At 48.5% G+C, this 22,475-nt stretch overlaps 1 protein-coding gene across 1 annotated transcript; it reads left to right on the forward strand.

The window, feature by feature from the left end:
• The first annotated feature begins 7,684 nt into the window (after window positions 1-7,684).
• LOC309564425 (uncharacterized protein) lies at window positions 7,685-21,947 on the forward strand. Its single transcript, XM_082269055.1, has 7 exons — window positions 7,685-7,802; window positions 7,887-7,962; window positions 10,692-11,896; window positions 16,564-16,662; window positions 19,444-19,599; window positions 19,697-19,772; window positions 20,531-21,947. Exons 1-7 carry the CDS (start codon window positions 7,716-7,718, stop codon window positions 21,889-21,891), a joined length of 3,060 nt encoding a protein of 1,019 aa, XP_082125181.1. The 5' UTR covers window positions 7,685-7,715; the 3' UTR covers window positions 21,892-21,947.
• Window positions 21,948-22,475: the final 528 nt, after the last annotated feature.

The raw sequence follows: 22,475 nt of genomic DNA on the forward strand, positions 1-22,475 counted from the left end.
TTACTATGGGTTACTAGAGTTAGCTTTGGTTTTTATGGGTTACTAGAGTTAGCCTTGGTTACTATGGGTTACTAGAGTTAGCCTTGGTTACTATGGGTTACTAGAGCTAGCCTTGGTTACTATGGGTTACTAGAGCTAGCCTTGGTTACTATGGGTTACTAGAGTTAGCCTTGGTTACTATGGGTTCCTAGAGTTAGCCTTGGTTGCTATGGGTTCCTAGAGTTAGCCTTGGTTACTATGGGTTCCTAGAGTTAGCCTTGGTTACTATGGGTTACTAGAGTTAGCCTTGGTTACTATGGGTTACTAGAACTAGCCTTGGTTACTATGGGTTACTAGAGTTAGCCTTGGTTACTATGGGTTACTAGAGCTAGCCTTGGTTACTATGGGTTACTAGAGTTAGCCTTGGTTACTATGGGTTCCTAGAGTTAGCCTTGGTTGCTATGGGTTCCTAGAGTTAGCCTTGGTTACTATGGGTTACTAGAGTTAGCCTTGGTTACTATGGGTTACTAGAGTTAGCCTTGGTTACTATGGGTTACTAGAGCTAGCCTTGGTTACTATGGGTTACTAGAGTTAGCCTTGGTTACTATGGGTTACTAGAGTTAGCCTTGGTTACTATGGGTTACTAGAGTTAGCCTTGGTTACTATGGGTTTCAAGAGTAAGCCTTGGTTACTATGGGTTACTAGAGTTAGCCTTGGTTTTTATGGGTTACTAGAGTTAGCCTTGGTTACTATGGGTTACTAGAGTTAGCCTTGGTTACTATGGGTTACTAGAGTTAGCCTTGGTTACTATGGGTTACTAGAGCTAGCCTTGGTTACTATGGGTTACTAGAGCTAGCCTTGGTTACTATGGGTTACTAGAGTTAGCCTTGGTTACTATGGGTTCGTAGAGTTAGCCTTGGTTGCTATGGGTTCCTAGAGTTAGCCTTGGTTACTATGGGTTCCTAGAGTTAGCCTTGGTTACTATGGGTTACTAGAGTTAGCCTTGGTTACTATGGGTTACTAGAACTAGCCTTGGTTACTATGGGTTACTAGAGTTAGCCTTGGTTACTATGGGTTACTAGAGCTAGCCTTGGTTACTATGGGTTACTAGAGTTAGCCTTGGTTACTATGGGTTCCTAGAGTTAGCCTTGGTTGCTATGGGTTCCTAGAGTTAGCCTTGGTTACTATGGGTTACTAGAGTTAGCCTTGGTTACTATGGGTTACTAGAGTTAGCCTTGGTTACTATGGGTTACTAGAGCTAGCCTTGGTTACTATGGGTTACTAGAGTTAGCCTTGGTTACTATGGGTTCCTAGAGTTAGCATTGGTTACTATGGGTTCCTAGAGTTAGCCTTGGTTACTGTGTTCCTAGAGTTAGCCTTGGTTGCTATGGGTTACTAGAGCTATCCTTGGTTACTATGGGTTACTAGAGTTAGCCTTGGTTACTATGGGTTACTAGAGTTAGCCTTGGTTACTATGGGTTACTAGAGTTAGCCTTGGTTACTATGGGTTTCAAGAGTAAGCCTTGGTTACTATGGGTTACTAGAGTTAGCCTTGGTTTTTATGGGTTACTAGAGTTAGCCTTGGTTACTATGGGTTACTAGAGTTAGCCTTGGTTACTATGGGTTACTAGAGTTAGCCTTGGTTACTATGGGTTACTAGAGTTAGCCTTGGTTACTATGGGTTTCAAGAGTAAGCCTTGGTTACTATGGGTTACTAGAGTTAGCCTTGGTTTTTATGGGTTACTAGAGTTAGCCTTGGTTACTATGGGTTACTAGAGTTAGCCTTGGTTACTATGGGTTTCAAGAGTAAGCCTTGGTTACTATGGGTTACTAGAGTTAGCTTTGGTTTTTATGGGTTACTAGAGTTAGCCTTGGTTACTATGGGTTACTAGAGTTAGCCTTGGTTACTATGGGTTACTAGAGCTAGCCTTGGTTACTATGGGTTACTAGAGCTAGCCTTGGTTACTATGGGTTACTAGAGTTAGCCTTGGTTACTATGGGTTCCTAGAGTTAGCCTTGGTTGCTATGGGTTCCTAGAGTTAGCCTTGGTTACTATGGGTTCCTAGAGTTAGCCTTGGTTACTATGGGTTACTAGAGTTAGCCTTGGTTACTATGGGTTACTAGAACTAGCCTTGGTTACTATGGGTTACTAGAGTTAGCCTTGGTTACTATGGGTTACTAGAGCTAGCCTTGGTTACTATGGGTTACTAGAGTTAGCCTTGGTTACTATGGGTTCCTAGAGTTAGCCTTGGTTGCTATGGGTTCCTAGAGTTAGCCTTGGTTACTATGGGTTACTAGAGTTAGCCTTGGTTACTATGGGTTACTAGAGTTAGCCTTGGTTACTATGGGTTACTAGAGCTAGCCTTGGTTACTATGGGTTACTAGAGTTAGCCTTGGTTACTATGGGTTCCTAGAGTTAGCATTGGTTACTATGGGTTCCTAGAGTTAGCCTTGGTTACTGTGTTCCTAGAGTTAGCCTTGGTTGCTATGGGTTACTAGAGCTATCCTTGGTTACTATGGGTTACTAGAGTTAGCCTTGGTTACTATGGGTTCCTAGAGTTAGCCTTGGTTGCTATGGGTTCCTAGAGTTAGCCTTGGTTACTATGGGTTACTAGAGTTAGCCTTGGTTACTATGGGTTACTAGAGTTAGCCTTGGTTACTATGGGTTCCTGAGTTAGCCTTGGTTACTATGGGTTACTAGAGTTAGCCTTTGTTGCTATGGGTTACTAGAGTTAGCCTTGGTTTTTATGGGTTCCTAGAGTTAGCCTTGGTTACTATGGGTTACTAGAGTTAGCCTTGGTTACTATGGATTCCTAAAGTTAGCCTTGGTTACTATGGGTTCCTAGAGTTATGCCTGGTTGCTATAGGTTCCTGGGTTAGCCTTGGTTACTATGGGTTACTAGAGTTATGCCTGGTTGCTATGGGTTCCTGGGTTAGCCTTGGTTACTACAGTTAGCACTGGTTGCTATGGGTTACTGTACTTATCCTTGGTTGCTATGGGTTACTGCTCATAGGGTCCGTTGCTAGGGGTTACTGCACTCTGCTCCTTGTACCCTTCCTAGAATAAACAGCCCCTAATACATTCCACAGGGTCAGCCTGCTGTGCATTATGGTAGATATAGTACAGCAAGAGAGCGTCCAATCCCCGGGGAACCGCACTGAGGCTTGGAACGCAGAATCAGGCAATCACCTGGAACGCAATAACCCGGAAGTGACGTTCTGTATCGCAGGGCCCGCCCGTGAAACGCAGAAAACCCGGAAGTCTGACAGCAAGGACGACCTATGGAACGCAAATCACCACTGTAGACCGGAACTGACTAGAGCTAAACAGGACGTGGCCTCTTTTTTTCCCTTTAAAGGGAGTTTAGTGTGGTATTTCGGGGAGATTCGGAGGCAGCTGTACTTTGCTCAGTGCAGGTGACTGGCTGTGCCCCCCTCCCCCTTCACCCACCATATAATCCATGATATATACTGCAGGGAACTCTGTCTTTAATGATGACTAAAGGGGGGGGGGGGACTATTGGCTGCAATCCTAATGGGGGGAAATAAATTGATGTTGGAATAGTGAGGGGACGCATTTGAAGGCCCACAGCTCATTTCCTGACCGATAACGCCGTCATTTTGGCGCCTTTTCTAACCATAAATGGCGGCTAATCATGTACGGTAGAGGTTACCCCAGAAGGTGGTGGCCGCTGGGTGCCGGGTCATCTCCTCCACCCATTGATAGTAATGATCTTCTCCATTGGTTGCCACGTCATGATGTTTCCACATATTCTACCCAATGGTTCCACCAGTAGATGGTGAAGAACTCGTCCACCCAACATAAAATTTCCGCTTTGTCTTCGTTCCTCTAAGACGAAGGACGTTTCTTCTTGGCTGGGTCGGCTCATTAGTGTTCCCGTTTTCTTATCCGCAGGCTTCCTAAAACCCACCAACGTCAAGATGGAGCCCCACCACAGGCCGGCATCGGAGGACATTATAAGCCTCACCCTGGAGATCGTCTTCCTTTTGACCGGCGAGGTGAGCTTCCTGACCTTCTGCCCCGTCCATAGAGGGCGCTATAGGTCACGCTGACACAGAAAGTGATGGGAAACCCACAATTTTATAGTTGTCACCAGAAAAGTAACCTGTTCTAGTGAGAAACCTTCTAAGACAGGGTTTCCCTTTATTATGGAGAGATGTCTTCTCACTTCCCGTGGTGCCTCTGGGAAAGAAAGTCCGAGTCAGAACTTTCCAAGAAAAACTTGGCAGAGGTTCTATCTATTCCCCACTTTAAGAAACAGGTAGATGGGTTACAAATGGCTGAATTTTCTTTCTTTTTCGAAGCCATCTTAGATGCCAAGTGCTTAATTGTCCCACCTTAGTCACCTGCCCCGCCTAGATCATTTGGCTTTTAGTCTGCCTTTCAGTATTGAATGGGTCCGGGTGGTAGATCATCGTATCTCAACCAGGCTTCTGTGGAACCAGGGCTTTTTTTCAGCGGGAACGCGGGGGAACGCAGTTCCGGCACCTCCAGTCTGAATTTATGCAATGGCAAAGGGGTGCTGGGGTCAGTGGGTGAGCTGAATGGCCTGTTGATGATGGCTGCTGGGGGATCTATTGTTGCTGGAGGGCATTTTGTTGTGGGGGGGGGGGGGCTATTGTTGCAGTGGAGGATTTATTGTTGTTTGGGGGAGCTATTGTTTCTGGGGGGCTATTTTTGTTGGGGGGTCTATTGTTGCAGGGGAGGATTTATTGAGGGGGGGGCGATTGTTGCAGGGGAGGATTTATTGTTGCTGGGGGGCTGCTGGGGGGCTACTGTTGGGCGTCTTTTGTTGCTGATTGCGGGGGATCTATTTGACTGTTTTTTCTATTATTGCTGGGGGGGCAGTGGTGTATTTTGGCTTTGTGCTGCCCTAGGCAAGACTAAAATTGGGCACCCCCCCTCCTCCCCCTCCAAAGTAAATTTGCCCCACTCCTTCCTTAACGGATGTGACTCCCTCCAAAATTGAAGTCAAGTCCCAGCATGAACCGCTGAGATCTCACAAGGGGGGGGGGGGGGTTGTGAGAGAGAGAGGTGGGTGAGGGAGGGGGGTGAGAGAGAGAGAGAGGGGGGTGAGAGTGAGAGAGAGAGGGGAGGTGAGTGTGAGAGAGAGAGGGGGGGTGAGTGTGAGAGAGAGAGGGGGGGTGAGTGTGAGAGAGAGAGGGGGGTGAGTGTGAGAGAGAGGGGGGGTGAGTGTGAGAGAGAGGAGGGGGGTGAGAGAGAGAGAGGGGGGTGAGAGTGAGAGAGAGGGGGATGAGTGAGAGAGAGGAGGGGGGGGTGAGAGTGAGAGAGAGGAGGGGGGGTGAGAGAGAGGAGGGGAGTGAGAGAGAGAGGGGTGAGTGAGAGAGAGAGGAGGGGGGTGAGAGTGAGAGAGAGAGAAAGAGGGGTGAGTGAGAGAGAGAGAGAGAGAGGGGTGAGAGAGGTGGCTCTAGCAACCAGTGGCCAATAGAGTCTCCGGTGGAGGGGGGCGTTTTTTTTGCTGCCCCCCTGCAAAGTGCCACCCTAGGCCTGGGCCTTGTTGGCCTAGGCCAAAATACAGCACTGGGGGGGGGGGGGGGGGGGTCTATTGTTGCTGATTCCAGGGGATCTATTTTACTGCTTTTCTAGTTATTAACAAACTCTATACGAATTACCTAGAACCACAAAATGATAATTGGTTCTGTATTCTCTAAAAGGGGGGGGGGGGGTACTGGGAGGTGGGTAGAGGGTGGAACCAAAGGACAGCGCTCGGAGGTGGGTAGGGGGTGGAGACAAGGGGTGACTCAGAAGAACGGAGTACCTTCTGCACCTATTCTCTGGGAAAAAAAGCCTTGTGTGGAACCATTGGGTTCCTTCAGAGGTTGCTGGTGAGAAGTAAAGCAAGGTCTCCCCTCGTTATGGAGGTTGCTGGTGGGAACTGTGATGGGGCTTCCCCTCATTATGGAGAGATTTTCTCTTCCTCTGGATAAGAAAGTGAAAGCTCTTCCCAATAAAAATCTGACAGAGGTTCTTTTTATTCCCCAATTTAAGGAGCAGGTAGATGGTTCAAAAATGGTGGCATTACCTTGTTTTGGAAGCCATCTTAGACGTCAAATGGTTAATTGTGTTGTAGTCACCTGTTTACCAGGATGACTTTGATTTTGGTCTGCATTTAGATATTGAATGGGCCCAGATGGACTCCCAATGTAAAAAAAGAACCTCTCAATCTGACCACCAAGGAAAGAAGGACCTTATTCCACTGGTGGTCAATATAATGGGGGCCTTTTCCCGCTGACCACCAACGTAAGAGGACACCTCTCATGCTGATCACACAGTGTAATGGGAATTGTAGATATGGGTTCCCCAAGGCCTGAAAATGACTGCAAGGGTTCCTCCTGGGTAAAAAGTTTGATGAAGGCTGGGGGTAGATAGATATGGAAAGTCATTTTATGCCAAGTGGCTAATTGTCTTCTAGTCACCCATTGTGTTGACCTGGATAACTAGGATTTTGGTTGGCCTTTATCTGTTAAATGGGTCCAGGAGGTAGATTACCATCTTCAACCAGGATTCTGTGGATCCTTAGGGTCCCTTCGAAGGTTGCTGGTGACAATTGTCTAAGATGGGGTTTTGGGGTTTTCCTGGATAACTAGGATTTTGGTTGGCCTATATCTGTTAAATGGGTCCGGGAGGTAGATTTCCATCTTCAACCAGGATTCTGTGGATCCTTAGGGTTCCTTCGAAGGTTGCTGGTGACAGTTGTCTAAGACGGGGTTTCGGGGTTTTCCTGGATATTTAGGATTTTGGTTGGCCTTTATCTGTTAAATGGGTCCAGGTGGTAGATTACCATCTTCAACCAGGATTCTGTGGATCCTTAGGGTCCCTTCAAAGGTTGCTGGTGACAATTGTCTAAGATGGGGTTTTGGGGTTTTCCTGGATAACTAGGATTTTGGTTGGCCTTTATCTGTTAAATGGGTCCAGGTGGTAGATTTCCATCTTCAACCAGGATTCTGTGGATCCTTAGGGTTCCTTCGAAGGTTGCTGGTGACAGTTGTCTAAGACGGGGTTTTCCTGGATAACTAGGATTTTGGTTGGCCTTTATCTGTTAAATGGGTCCAGGTGGTAGATTACCATCTTCAACCAGGATTCTGTGGATCCTTAGGGTTCCTTCGAAGGTTGCTGGTGACAGTTGTCTAAGACGGGGTTTTCCTGGATAACTAGGATTTTGGTTGGCCTTTGTCTGTTAAATGGGTCCAGGTGGTAGATTACCATCTTCAACCAGGATTCTGTGGATCCTTAGGGTTCCTTCGAAGGTGGCTGGTGACAGTTGTCTAAGACGGGGTTTCGGGGGTTTTCCTGGATAACTAGGATTTTGGTTGGCTTTTATCTGTTAAATGGGTCCAGGTGGTAGATTACCATCTTCAACCAGGATTCTGTGGATCCTTAGGGTTCCTTCGAAGGTTGCTGGTGACAGTTGTCAAAGACGGGTTTTGGGGTTTTCCTGGATAACTAGGATTTTGGTTGGCCTTTGGACATTAAATGGATGGTAGATGGATGTGATAACCGTCTCTCCTTTCCTCTGGAGTTCGGTTGGGGCTGGGAACATTGGAATCTCTCAGATCTGACCACAACTTCATCTATAACACTTTATATTTTCATACTCAACTTCCAGGACTATAAAGTGGTCGGGAAGTCCAGTGAATTTGCTACTAAAGGTATCTACCCTGGGTCAAAAGGGGCCAACAGCACCAAGAGGCCAATGGTGCCACCAACTTCCCGATCGGTGACGGCAGACAAGAAGGTTCTGGAGGTCAGCAACAAGATCATCCACCTACTGACCGGAGAGGTGAGAGGGGTTTGGGGAGCGGGCGTGGTCTGTTATTAGAGGGGGCCTTGTTGATGTTCGCTTAATGTCGTCTGTTGGAAACAGGTGTGGAGGTTCTTGGGACATGTGGCTGTGTGTAATGACGTGGTCAAGGAGAATCTGCAGACCATCATCTCGTCTGGTAAGAGGAGGTCATTCTCTTGTGTAGAGATGTTTTTTCATATGATGTGTAGGTGAAGATGAGACATCTCTAGACTAGATGGGAAGGTCTTCAGGCAGATGAGCCGGGGCATACTATAGAACGTTTCCTATAAGATATCCATGCGCTTCCAAGCTTAGCAGTTGGTCGGTGCTGGCGCATCAGCTGACGTGGATTGAACAAGGGAATATCTGTATATACAGTATCTCACAAGTAAGTACACCCCTCACATTTTTGTAATTGTTTTATTCTATCTTTTCATGTGACAACACTGAAGAAATTACACTTTGCTACAATGTAAAGTAGTGAGTGTACAGCTTGTATAACAGTGTAAATTTACTGTCCCCTCAAAATAACTCAACACACAGCCATTAATGTCTAAACCGCTGAAAACAAAAGTGAGTACACCCCTAAGTGACAATGTCCAAATTGGGCCCAATTAGCCATTTTCCCTTCCCGGTGTCATGTGACTCGTTAGTGTTACAAGGTCTCAGGTGTGAATGGGGAGCAGGTGTGTTAAATTTGGCGTTATCGCTCTCACTCTCTCATACTGGTCACTGGAAGTTCATTGGCACCTCATGGCAAAGAACTCTCTGAGGATCTGAAAAAAAGAATTGTTCCTCTACATAAAGATGGCCTAGGCTATAAGAAGATTGCCAAGACCCTGAAACTGAGCTGCAGCACGGTGGCCAAGACCATACAGCAGTTTAACAGAACAGTCCTCGCCATGGTCCACCAAAGAAGTTGAGTGCACGTGCTCAGCGTCCTATCCAGAGGTTGTCTTTGGGAAATAGAAGTATGAGTGCTGCCAGCATTGCTGCAGAGGTTGAAGGGGTGGGGGTCAGCCTGTCAGTGCTCAGACCATACGCCGCACACTGCATCAAATTGGTCTGCATGGCTGTCATCCCAGAAGGAAGCCTCTTCTAAAGATGATGCACAAGAAAGCCCACAAACTGTTTGCTGAAGACAAGCAGACTAAGGACATGGATTACTGGAACCATGTCCTGTGGTCTGATGAGACCAAGATAAACTTATTTGGTGTCAGATGGTGTCAAGCGTGTGTGGCGGCAACCAGGTGAGGAGTACAAAGACAAGTGTGTCTTCCTACAGTCAAGCATGGTGGTGGGAGTGTCATGGTCTGGGGCTGCATGAGTGCTGCCGGCACTGGGGAGCTACAGTTCATTGAGGGAACCATGAATGCCAACATGTACTGTGACATACTGAAGCAGAGCATGATCCCCTCCCTTCGGAGACTGGGCCGCAGGGCAGTATTCCAACATGATAACAACCCCAAACACACCTCCAAGATGACCACTGCCTTGCTGAAGAAGCTGATGGTAAAGGTGATGGACTGACCAAGCATGTCTCCAGACCTAAACCCTATTGAGCATCTGTGGGGCATCCTCAAATGGAAGGTGGAGGAGCGCAAGGTCTCTAACATCCACCAGCTCTGTGATGTCATCATGGAGGAGGGGAAGAGGACTCCAGTGGCAACCTGTGAAGCTCTGGTGAACTCCATGCCCAAGAGGGTTCAGGCAATGCTGGAAAATAATGGTGGCCACACAAAATATTGAGGGGTGTACTCACTTTTGTTGCCAGCGGTTTAGACATTAATGGCTGTGTGTTGAGTTATTTTGAGGGGACAGCAAATGTACACTGTTATACAAGCTGTACACTCACTACTTTACAGTGTCGTCACATTTCTTCAGTGTCGTCACATGAAAAGATAGAATAAAATATTTACAAAAATATGAGGGGTGTACTCACTTTTGTGAGATACTGTATGCCCCATCATTGGTGTCATTGGCCCTATTGTTAGTCTCATTGGGAGGAATTGTGCCCCATCATTTGTGTCCTTGGGCCCCATTGGTGTTATTGGGAGGAATTTTGCCCCATCATTGGGCCCCATTGTTGGTGTCATTGGGAGGAACTGTTCGCCATCATTAGTGTCAATGGGCCCCATTGTTGGTGTTATTGGGAGGAATTTTGCCCCATCATTGGTGTCATTGGACCCCATTGTTGGTGTCAGAGGGAGGAATTGTGCCCCATCATTGGTGTCATTGTGCCTCATCATTGGTGTCATTGGACCCCATTGTTGATGTCCCAGAGAGGAAATGTGTCCCATCATTGGTGTCTTGGGCCTCATCGTTGGTGCCATTGGGCGGAATTGTGTCCCATTGTTTGGGGTCACTGGGATGAATTGTGCACCTTTGTTTGCATCACATGGGGGGAATTGTGCTCCATTGCTTGTGTCAGTGGGTTAAATAGTGCCCCAAGGGCCAAAAAAAAGCAAGCAAAGGGCTACATCCGGTCCCCGGGTTTGGAAACCACTGTTCTAGATGTTCCATGGCTAACCTTATCACGGGTAAAATGGGAGTTGGGATGTGATTATGGGCCAGTCCTTTTTAGGAACATTTTTTGAAGACCCACTTGGCAATAAACAAACTACGAGACCTGTACTCGAAAGCGAATGGTAAATACATTCCTGTATATTTCCCGTAAAACCACCTAATGTTTTTTTATTGACATTATTGAGAATGTAACAGTAAGGAAGGGACAGGAACACCCCAAAAACCCCCAACTGGACAGGAGCAGGGCCAGGAACAATGATAGGAAGATCCCACTGGGAGCCACCACATGACTTGACATCTGAAATTTAGGGTACTTGTCCTTTAATTTTATGCTTGACACTGACATATTTCTCCCTCTAGGTTCCTCAGAAGTCTCCTACAATAAAACAACTCCAGGAAGCATCAAGCAGGAGCCTCCCTTGTTTGAGGAAGATAACCTCCCATGTCCCGACGTTTCCAAACCACCATACCACACAGAGGCAAACAACCGTTTAATGGAGAAGAGGATCATGTCGTGTCTAGGGAGGGCGCCAAACAACATCGACGGATACACACAGGTGCTAAGTGCATCCGGGCTTAAGGCGGAACCCGAAGTCCGTGAAGAAGAAGAAGACGACAAAACCGATGGGGATGTCTACATGATGCCAGAAACGACGCGTCTGTATAAAAATGTTTTGCCGGATTTCGGTGAGGAGGAACCTGATCCAGCCTCCGATGGCTGTAGACCTGAAGGTCCCTCAGAGTTTTCTTCTTACGCCGAAGAGGAATCTGTCCCTTACAAGGAAGAAAACATTGTGGACGGTGACGGGTATAACATACCGGACACAGAAGAGGACAGCGGTGAGGAGAGCGGGTCGCCTCAGCTGGAGGAAGACCCTTCCGTAACGGTCATCGAGTGCGATGGGCTGTATGGCGCCACTTACTCTCCGGCGTCCCTTGGCCAGAGGCGGCCTAACTCGGAAATCCAGGGGTGTTACGCGGTCAAGGCCGATCTGACGAAGCACCACCAGCACTCCCTCCTGAACTTCGATTGCGGGAGCTGCTCAGCCAAAAACTCAATGCTGATCAGAAACGAGAAGCAGCTCTCCTGCCCCGACTGCGGCAAATCCTTCTCTGCCATCTCTCACCTCATCCGCCACCAGAGGATCCACACGGGGGAGAAGCCCTTCGCCTGCGCCGACTGCGGTAGGAGCTTCAACCAGAAGGCCACGCTGATCAAACACCGGAGGACGCACACGGGGGAGAAACCCTTCGTCTGCTCTGACTGCGGAAAGTGTTTCACCAGCAGCGCCAACCTCACCCAGCACCAGCGGGTCCACACTGGGGAGAAGCCGTATGCCTGCGACATCTGCGGGAAGACCTTCCGCAGCAGCCCCAACCTCATCACGCACCAGAGGATCCACACGGGGGAGAAGCCGTACTTCTGCGCCATCTGCGGCAAGTTCTTCACCAACAGCTCCGTCCTGGTCCGACACCAGAAGACGCACACTGGGGAGAAGCCGTACTCCTGCAACGTGTGCGGGAAGGGCTTCATCCAGGGATGCCAGCTCAACAAACACAGGAGGGTGCACACTCTACATTGACCCCGGCCTCCACCATAGGTCTAGTTAGTATCTAAATTGGTTGTTATCAAATGGACTCGGGATTCCGGGGCTTTATTCTACAAAACAGGGGCCCAAAGTGGTTATTGAAGGGTAACACCACCCCAAAATTGATGCTTAAGTGGAGGCAATGGTGGAATGACCAGCTGGCTTCTTAATGTCTGGGAGAGTCCATTGGTGAGATTTCCCCACACTAGTTTGTATCTCTACCCCGCCCACAATGGGGAGATTTCTCAACAGTAGTTTGTGTCTCTACCCCGCCCACAATGGGGAGATTTCTCAACAGTAGTTTGTATCTCTACCCCGCCCACAATGGGGAGATTTCTCAACAGTAGTTTGTGTCTCTGCCCCTCCCACAGTGGGGATATTTCTCAACAGTAGTTTGTGTCTCTGCCCCTCCCACAGTGGGGATATTTCTCAACAGTAGTTTGTGTTTCCGCCCCTCCCAAAATAGGGAGATTTCTTTAAAAGTAGTTTGTCTCTGCCCCTCCCATAATGGGGAGAAGTATTGCAGTAGTTTGTGTCTCTGCCCCACCCACAATGAGGAAAATTCTCAACAGTAGTATGTGTCTCTGCCCCTCCCACAATGGGAAATTTCACAACAGTATTTTTTGCCTCTGCCCCTCCCACAATGGGGAGATTTAAAAGTAGTTTGTATCTCTGCTCCTCCCACAATGGGGAGATTTCCTAAAAGTAGTTTGTGTCTCTGCCCCTCCCACAATGGAAAATTTCACAACAGTATTTTTTGCCCCCGCCCCTCCCACAATGGGGAGACTTCCCAACAGTAGTTTGTGTCTCTGCCCCTCCCACAATTGTGAAATTTCACAACAGTATTTTTTGCCTCCGCCCCTCCCACAATGGGGAGATTTCCCAACAGTAGTTTGTGTCTTTGCCCCTCCCACAATGGTGAGATTTCCTGCAGTAGTTTGTGTCTTTGCCCCTCCTACACTGAGGATATTTCTCAAAAGTAGTTTGTGTCTCCCCGCCCCTCCCACATTGATGAGATGTGGTTTCTGTCTCTGCCCCTCCCTCAGTGGGTGGTGAGAATTCCCGGCAGTAGTTGTGTCGCTGCTCCTCCTCTCACATTATGGAGGATCTGCCAGGGGAGGGTGACAACATAATTTGGCCCTAAAGGGAGGAGGGAGTATTCTGGGGAACATTTCACCAATGGACTCTGAGAGATATAAGAAGTTAGTGGTGGGGGGGGCGGGGCTCAAAACTGAAACATTAATTTTGGGTAGTTTGCCTGAAATCCGACACTTCTGGGAGTGTCCGGTTCCGGAGTTTCCCCCCCTAGTGTGCAATGGATTCTCCCTCTGACCCCTGTGACACTAAGGAGTGAGGGAGGAACCACTGTGCACTGCGGGGGATGACCCTGGAGATTGACCGTCCTAGGAGGAGTGGCTTGCACTGTTCTGGATCCACCTGCTCCTCCTACATCCACCCATATTTATAACACAACCTTGTGTCTGTGGGGCGGGGCTTAGGCGGGTCCTCCGCAGTTCGAATTATGGACTGCAAAAACCACGTCTGGACAGATCCCTTCTAAAGTGGGCGAATGAGGACAATGCTTGGCGGGGCCAATCACTCCTGGATCTGCCTTATGAATCTTTATAACTCCGCCCCCGCGGTCCCCTGAGCATCCATACTTGGGCGAATGAGGACAATGCTTGGTAGGGCCAATCACTCCTGGATCTGCCTTATGAATCTTTTATAGCTCCGCCCCCGCGGTTCCCTGAGCATCCATACTTGGGCGAAAGAGGACAATGCTTGGTTGGGCCAATCACTCCTGGATCTGCCTTATGAATCTTTATAGCTCCGCCCCCGCGGTTCCCTGAGCTTCCATACTTGGCTGTGCAAGTGTTTATAATTGGGGTGGAGTTCTGTTATCCCCCCCCTCCCCCAATCCCTCCACTCTTTGTTTTTAGACATTTGTTAGCGCATGCCGAATTAATAAATGCATCTGGAAAAATAAATTTGTGTGGGCGTGGTTAGTAAATACCGTAACCTGATGGAGATATACAGAATCTAAAGGATCCCTCCCACCCTAAGGTTGATGTTTCAGTTATAGGTGGGGGAGGGGGGGTATTTATTCATCTGCCATTCCGGACACCTTAGCAAAGAGGACCTGACATGCAGCTCTCTGTTGATGGGGGGGGGAGGAGCATAATTTAGACCAGCCAATCGTCTTTCTCAGTAGATCTCACAAAGTGTGAGCAGCACTGGAGGGAGCCGGGATCGCTGTGTGTGTGTGTTTTTTAACTGCCCTGTGGGGGGAGGGGGTTTGGTGAGATATCTGGGGTCCAAACAGACCCCTGATCTCTCATATTTGAGATTCCCCCAATCCCGTTCTCTGCAGCCTCAGCTGCACTGGAGGAATGTTTATTCAGGAAAGGAAGGGGGTGGTAAATCTGACATATTTACCCCCCCCCCACTCCTTGCTCCCCATCCTGAAACATTACCCCCCGTGTGCCCTCAGCAGCTGCCAACGGAAGAGGAGAGGAGGGAAGCCGGGGGCTCCAGGGGAGGGGGAATCCAGTAAGGCAGTACAGCCGGCCCTTCTGGGTCCCCCCCCCCCCTTTTGAAATGATGGGACCTGGCCGGGGTCCAGGAAGGCCGGCTGTACTGCCTTATCAGCGGCCTGCTGCCATCAGAGGTCCCAGTGCTGCTTTGTGTAAGCCCCGCCCACATTGTGATTGCTAAAAGGGGTAATAACGTCGTCACTATAAGCCCCGCCCACTGGCGAGTAAAGATGTCGCCACGATAAGTCCCGCCCACTGGTGAGTAAAAATGTCATCACTATAAGCCCCGCCCACTGGCGAGTAAAGATGTCATCGCTATAAGCCCCGCCCACGCACTGGTAATGATGTCATACCCCACCTGCTTTGTGACTAATCAAGGGGGTAACAATGTGATCGCTTTAAGTCCCCGCCCACTTTGTGACTGCTCATAGAGGTAATGATGACATCACCATGAGCCCCGCCCACGCTGTGATTGCTCAGGAGTAATGATGTCAGCGCTATAATCCCCAGCCACTCGCAGGCCATAAATTAGTCACCACAAGCCCCACCCATTTTGGTCATGATGTCATCGTCCTGCCCACTCACAAGTATTGATGTCATCACTATGAGCCCCACCCACTTTGTGGGTAGTGATGACATCATGATAAGTCTGCCCACTCACATGTAATGATGTCATTACTATAAGCCCCACCCACTCACAAGTCATAAATTAATCACCATAAGCCCCACCCACTTTGTAACAGCGCAAAAGTAATGATGTCATCTCTGCAAGCCCCACCCACTGTTTGACTGCTGGGATGGGTAATGATGTCAGCTCTATAGCCCCGCCCTCTCAGAGGTAATAAATGCATCCATATAAGCCCCACCCCCTTTGTACCAGCTGGAAGGTCATGATGTCATTGTTATAAGTCCCACCCACTCAGAGGTAATGATGTCATTATAAGCCCCACCCACTGTGTGAGTTCTCTGGGGGTTAATGATGTCATCACTCTACACTCCGCCCACTCACAAGCAAACATGTTGTTATAAGCCCCGCCCACTTTGTGACCAGAGGGGTATTGCTAAGTGCCCCTCCCAGGTAAAGATGTCATCAATTTAAGCCCCACCCACTTAGAGAAACTGGTAATGATGTCATCACAATAAGCCCCGCCCATGTTGTGACGGCTCAGAGGGGCAGCAACGCGTTCGCCCCAAAGTTGCCCATCCCCCATACAATCTGATTGTACAATCTCCCTCACATCCATTGTTTAGGTGTGTTGGTAAATCTATAGGAGATTGTACAGTGTGTGGACAGCTCCGCCCACCTATGATCAATTGAAGCCCCGCCCTGTAGTTAATCCCCGCCCACTCCAAGGCCTCTCACGGGGTTTATGGTGACATGATAGAAAAACGCTTACGAATCCGCTTCGAGGCGTGGAACGCGGAAGTCTGCCCAGTACACCGCCCATCTGGAACGCACAACCCGGAACTACGAGGCGTGGAACGCGGAAGTCAGCCCATCTGGAACGCACGGAACTATGAGGTCGTGGAACGCAAATACCGGAAGTGTATGCCCTGCAAACCGGAAGTGACCTCTCAATGGGATGTTTTTTGTGTGTTTTCCATGTGATAGAGAGAGAAGAGCAGGGGGACCCCCCAGTGCAGGTGAGTGGCTGTGTCCTCCCCCCACCAATCATCACACTGCACATCAATGAGCACCATCCTTCATCACCTCCTCCACACCAGCTGCAACCCCCAATCAGGCTGACACCCACCACTATGCTCTCTGCAATGTGCAGCAGCTCTGACAGTGACATGTTGCAGGCACTGGTAGCTCATCAGACCTGATTTTGGGTGAGACTGGCAGACTCCATCCTGAAGACAGATCTGGGCGGAGGAAGAACAGACGGGGCAGTCAGAGTCCAGTATTGGGGGGTTTCTGTTCCTCCTGAAGATGCCAGCCCCCCTGGCTCTCACAGTAATCTGAAGGCGTCAGTAGGTGGAGCAGTTTTCGGAGAGCAGTGACTTGCTGCATGCTTGTTCCGGGCCCAGAAAGCCAGGTGAGGCGGCATTATCAGAGGGAGGTCAGAGATGGCCGTGCTCTTGTCTAATCTGTTGTGTGTTCTACAGGTCACTGCCGGAGCCCCGAGGATGGACGCTGAGCGGAGTCCAGTGACGGAGGACATTATCAGCCTCACCCTGGAGATCGTCCATCTGCTGACCGGAGAGGTGAGAGGCCCCCTTCATCTGTGGGTGATGTGATTGGCGGAGAGTTGTAGGTGGGTGGTTCGGTTTGGGGATCTTCTCCAGCTGGTCACCAGGAGGATGTCTCTGGGCGCAGAGTTGTAGGTAGGTGGTTCAGTACGGGGATCTTCTCCAGCTGGTCTCCAGGAGGATATCTCAGGGCGGAGAGTTGTAGGTAGGTGGTTCGGTATGGGGATCTTCTCCAGCTGGTCACCAGGAGGATGTCTCTGGGCGGAGAGTTGTAGGTGGGTGGTTCGGTATGGGGATCTTCTCCAGCTGGTCCCCAGGAGGATGTCTCTGGGCGGAGAGTTGTAGGTGGGTGGTTCGGTATGGGGATCTTCTCCAGCTGGTCCCCAGGAGGATGTCTCTGGGCGGAGAGTTGTAGGTTGGTGGTTCGGTATGGGGATCTTCTCCAGCTGGTCACCAGGAGGATGTCTCTGGGTGGAGAGTTGTAGGAAGGTGGTTTGGTATGGGGATCTTCTCCAGCTGGTCCCCAGGAGGATGTCTCTGGGCGGAGAGTGGTAGGTAGGTGGTTTGGTATAGGGATCTTCTCCAGCTGGTCACCAGGAGGATATGTCTGGGCGGAGAGTTGTAGGGATCTTCTCCAGCTGGTCACCAGGAGGATGTCTCTGGCGGAGAGTTGTAGATAGGTGGTTCGGTATGGGGATCTTCTCCAGCTGGTCACCAGGAGGATGTCTCTGGGCGGAGAGTTGTAGGTAGGTGGTTCGGTATGGGGATCTTCTCCAGCTGGTCACCAGGAGGATGTCTCTGGGCGGAGAGTTGTAGGTAGGTGGTTCGGTTTGGGGATCTTCTCCAGCTGGTCCCCAGGAGGATATCTCTGGGCGGAGAGTTGTAGGTTGGTGGTTCGGTATGGGGATCTTCTCCAGCTGGTCACCAGGAGGATGTCTCTGGGCGGAGAGTTGTAGGTTGGTGGTTCGGTATGGGGATCTTCTCCAGCTGGTCACCAGGAGGATGTCTCTGGGCGGAGAATTGTAGGTGGGTGGTTCGGTATGGGGATCTTCTCCAGCTGGTCACCAGGAGGATGTCTCTGGGCGGAGAGTTGCAGGTAGGTGGTTCGGTATGGGGATCTTCTCCAGCTTGTCACCAGGAGGATGTCTCTGGGCGGAGAGTTGTAGGTAGGTGGTTCGGTATGGGGATCTTCTCCAGCTGGTCACCAGGAGGATGTCTCTGGGCGGAGAGTTGTAGTTGGGTGGTTCGGTATGGGGATCTTCTCCAGCGGGTCACCAGGAGGATGTCTCTGGGCGGAGAGTTGTAGGTAGGTGGTTCGGTATGGGAATCTTCTCCAGCTGGTCACCAGGAGGATGTCTCTGGGTGGAGAGTTGTAGGGAGGTGGTTCAGTACGGGGATCTTCTCCAGCTGGTCACCAGGAGGATGTCTCTGGGTGGAGAGTTGTAGATAGGTGGTTCGGTTTGGGGATCTTCTCCAGCTGGTCACCAGAGATTGTCCCTCACTTCCTTGAGCCATGAACTTGTATCTCTTTTGTTCAGCTTCTCCAAGTCTCTTCCGTTCCATTGAGTGTCAGTAAAATACCCCGGCATTTATAGCACCAGCAGTTTGAGCACGGCTGAGTCTCGACCTGTTGACTTGGCCCTTCAATGTTGAGTCATTCTTCTCAACATCTGCCTTGACACATTCCATGGAGATTTAAGACTGACGTGCCTGGAACTGTAGATTTGGCCCTTTTGCCTTGAGGCATTCTTCTTAGAAGTCAACATCTGCCTTTAAACATTCCATGCTGATTGTAGCAAAACTGCTGAGTCTTGACCTAAAGACATGTCCCTTATATGTTGGGCTACTCTTCTCGAACAGTCAACACCTGCCTTGACACATTCCATGGGGATTGTAGGAAGACTGCTGAGTCTTGACCTAAAGACTTGTCCATTATATGTTGGGCCATTCTCTTCGAACAGTCGAACTCTGCCTTGAAACATTCCATGGGGATTGTAGGAAGACTGCTGAGTCTTGACCTAAAGACTTGTCCCTTATATGTTGGGCCACTCTTCTTGAACAGTCAACATCTGCCTTGAAACATTCCATGGGGATTGTAGGAAGACTGCTGAGTCTTGACCTAAAGACTTGTCCCTTATATGTTGGGCCACTCTTCTTGAACAGTCAACATCTGCCTTGAAACATTCCATGGGGATTGTAGGAAGACTGCTGAGTCTTGACCTAAAGACTTGTCCTTTATATGTTGGGCCATTCTTCTCGAACAGTCAACATCTGCCTTGAAACATTCCATGCTGATTGTAGCAAAGCTGCTGAGTCTTGACCTAAAGACATGTCCCTTATACATTGGGCCACTCTTCTCGAACATTCAACATCTGCCTTGACACATTCCATGGGGATTGTGGGAAGACTGCTGAGTCTTGACCTGTAGACTAGACCCGTCTATGTTAGGTCATTCTTGGAAGGTCCGCTTCTGTCTTGACACATTCCATGGTGATTGGATGAAGGATTATGTGATACCTGTGTAGATATAAATGCTGTTTTTTTTTTTTTTTTCCTGACACCCTGTAGAAGTGTGGCTTGGACAAGCTACGAAACGTCACCATTACTGAACAAGTCTGGTTGAACCTGACTAACTCCTACTAGCATGTATTTTGTGTTCCTAATGTCCTAAGAATAGTAATGGTAGGAGTTCTGGACGAAAAATAGATTTAGCGTCTCGGTAGATGTGAGTGGTTTGGTCTTTGACCTTTGTACTCCAGTCGTATGTCATGTCCCGGTATCACCTTTACCATTTAGGATTATGGAGTGGTGAGGAAGTCTGGCGAGAGTGCTGTAGCCACTGGAAGCCCCCGGAGCATCCAACCTTCGCTCTGCTCACTGACACGCGACTCGGAAAATGACAAAAAGATCCTTGAGGTCTCCAACAAGATCATCCACCTGCTGACAGGAGAGGTGAGCGGTGCCGGGAATTTCGGGACGTTATCCAGTAATGGACAAGGGATGTTTAGATGGTGAATGTAGAGCTTGACGCTCTGTTTTCTCCACGCAGGTTTGGAAGTTTTTGGGTCACGCTGCTCTGTACAATGACCCGACGACGGAGAGGCCCCAGACCATCACGACTCTGGGTAAGAGGGGATTGGTCAGTGTTGTGTTTGTGGATGGCGAGCCAATAAACCGAGGATACTTAACTTTAACTCAAGGGGTTGATGGGAGTCCTGGAGCTTCTATGGGGTCAGCAGAAATAATTAGAATGGAACTACTGTAATGATTGTGTTTTAGGGTGCATAGTGCCGCGGGGGTTGGGATTTGTAACCGGTTTACTTATTTTTACAAGTTAACCAGTTCCCACCCAGGCCAATTCTGACGTTTCTTTCCTACATGTAAAAATCTGTATTTTCTTGCTAAAAAATTACTTAGAACTCCCAAACATTTATATGTTTATATATATTGTTATATATTATATATATGTGTGTGTGTATGTATGTATGTATATATATATATATATATATATATATATATATATATAATGTGTGTGTATGTGTGTATATATATATATATATATATATATAATGCATATGTATATGTGTGTGTAAATGTGTATGTATGTGTGTATATATATATATATATATATATATATATATATAATATGTGTGTGTGTGTGTGTATATATATATTATATAAAAAGTATGTTATATAAAAAGTATATTTTTATATATAAAATTTCTTATAACCCCCCAACCACATATAAATAAATAAATATATATAATGTGTATGTATGTATGTATGTATGTATGTGTGTGTGTGTATATATATATATATAGTTGGGGGTTATAATGAATTTCTTTAGCAAAAGTGGTTAAACCGACGTTCTCCTCTCTTACAGATTCCTCCACATTTTGCCAATCTGAAACAACGAAGAACGAAATTAAGGAAGAAGTTGCGTCGGGTCACAGGAGGGGCCTCCCAGAAAATGGCGTTCTGGTACTGGAAGGAAATAGAGAGGACGTTATCGGGGAGGAGGCCATGTCTTGTGAAGAAGGGCCATTTACCAGCGGCGACGTTCCTGCAAGCTTTGAATACGCTGAAGACACCTCTGATGATAAGGAGTTGGTGATATCACACGACGATGCCGTCCCTAGTGATAGTTCTACAACACCAGATCATGAGCAACATGCGTTTAACCACATTAAGGATGAACTAATTGGGGGAGGAGAAACTCTTCTTCCACGTGCTGAGAGTAGACTGGGTTCAGCTTCTCATGTGAAGGAGGAACGGTCCATCGAGGAGCCAGATGTAGACCTCTATAAACACACAGGCATGCAATACACAGCCCACATCAAGGCAGAAACCCCTGTGTATGAAGAAGGTGGGGCCACTGGCAGCGACCTTTACGCACAGACAGATTATACGGTACCCGAAACAGATGAAGACAGCGGTCCTGAGGTTGATACAGGGCAAAGTCTAGAAGCTCTTTCTGGACCGACCCCTCAGTACAATGGCATAGTTTACCATCAGCCATTTCCCCCCCAGATAACGGTCACCGTAGACGGGACGCACCAGTGCTCCCAGTGCCAGAAGCTGTTCACCAGGAACTCGGACCTGTTGAAGCATCAGAGGGTCCACCAACGATCCCAGCCCATTATATGCACTGAGTGCGGGAAGAGCTTCACTAAGAAGTCAATGTACGAGCGGCATCAAAGAGTCCACACGGGCGAAAAACCTTTCTCGTGCGGGGACTGCGGGAAATGTTTCGCCGTCAGTGCCCACCTCACCACCCATCAGAGGATCCACACTGGGGAGAAGCCCTTCGTGTGCGCGGACTGCGGGAAAAGCTTCAACCAGAAGGCCTCACTTATAAAACATCGGCGGACGCACACCGGGGAGAAGCCTTTCGTCTGTTCCGTGTGTGGGAAGTGTTTCACGAGTAGCGCCAACCTCACCCTACACCAACGGATTCACACCGGGGAGAAGCCATATTCCTGCTCGGTGTGCGGAAAGAGTTTTCGGAGCAGCCCAAACCTCATCTCCCACCAGAGGATTCACACGGGCGAAAAGCCGTACTCTTGCACCGTCTGCAACAAATTCTTCACCAACAGCTCCGTCCTGGTCCGGCACCAGAGGACACACACGGGGGAGAAGCCATATTTGTGTTCAGAGTGCGGGAAGGGCTTCACCCGAAACTCGCTGCTCATAAAACACCAGCTGATCCACCGAGGGCAGAGGCCGTATGCTTGTACTTCCTAACCCAAGGGCCTTATTTTCTAATTGGATTCATCCAAATTCTCAATGTGTAGCACAGGGCTAAAGTATCTCAGGAGTCTTTTCCATTCGTTTCCGCAAAGTGCAATTTCTTCTGCACCCAGATAAGACCTTCCCCCATACAGGACAAGTTTCCTGATGCTGGGGGCTTAATAAGATCCCATTCGAACAGCTGTTGGTCTGGATATACATCGAGATTTACCACCTCTGCATTGAAGGCCATCATCCCCGAGTGCCTCCCAAAAAGTCTAAGTAAATTTACCAAGACTGGCTGTAGTAGCATGTCCAGAAACAAAATCATTTAGCATGTCGGAAGGGACAATGTAAAGTTCCCTGATTCAGTATTTTAATATAATTAAGTATAGTCAAAGAATGGGTATGTTGAATATTCTTGGTGGATACCAATGTTTGAGTGGCCCTTTGGATGCATTTCTTCTTTTATTTTTTGTTACGTTTTTAGTGTTATTTGCCATTAAAGTGACCCTGTTAGGTTTTTGAAAAGTTTCCAATGCCAGCTTCTTATAATAGAAGAAACAATACTCCCCTCTTTGGTCCCCTGTGTCTCCTAC

Source organism: Pelophylax lessonae (genome assembly GCF_965119305.1).
Source record: "Pelophylax lessonae genome assembly, chromosome: 9".
NCBI lineage: Eukaryota > Metazoa > Chordata > Amphibia > Anura > Ranidae > Pelophylax > Pelophylax lessonae.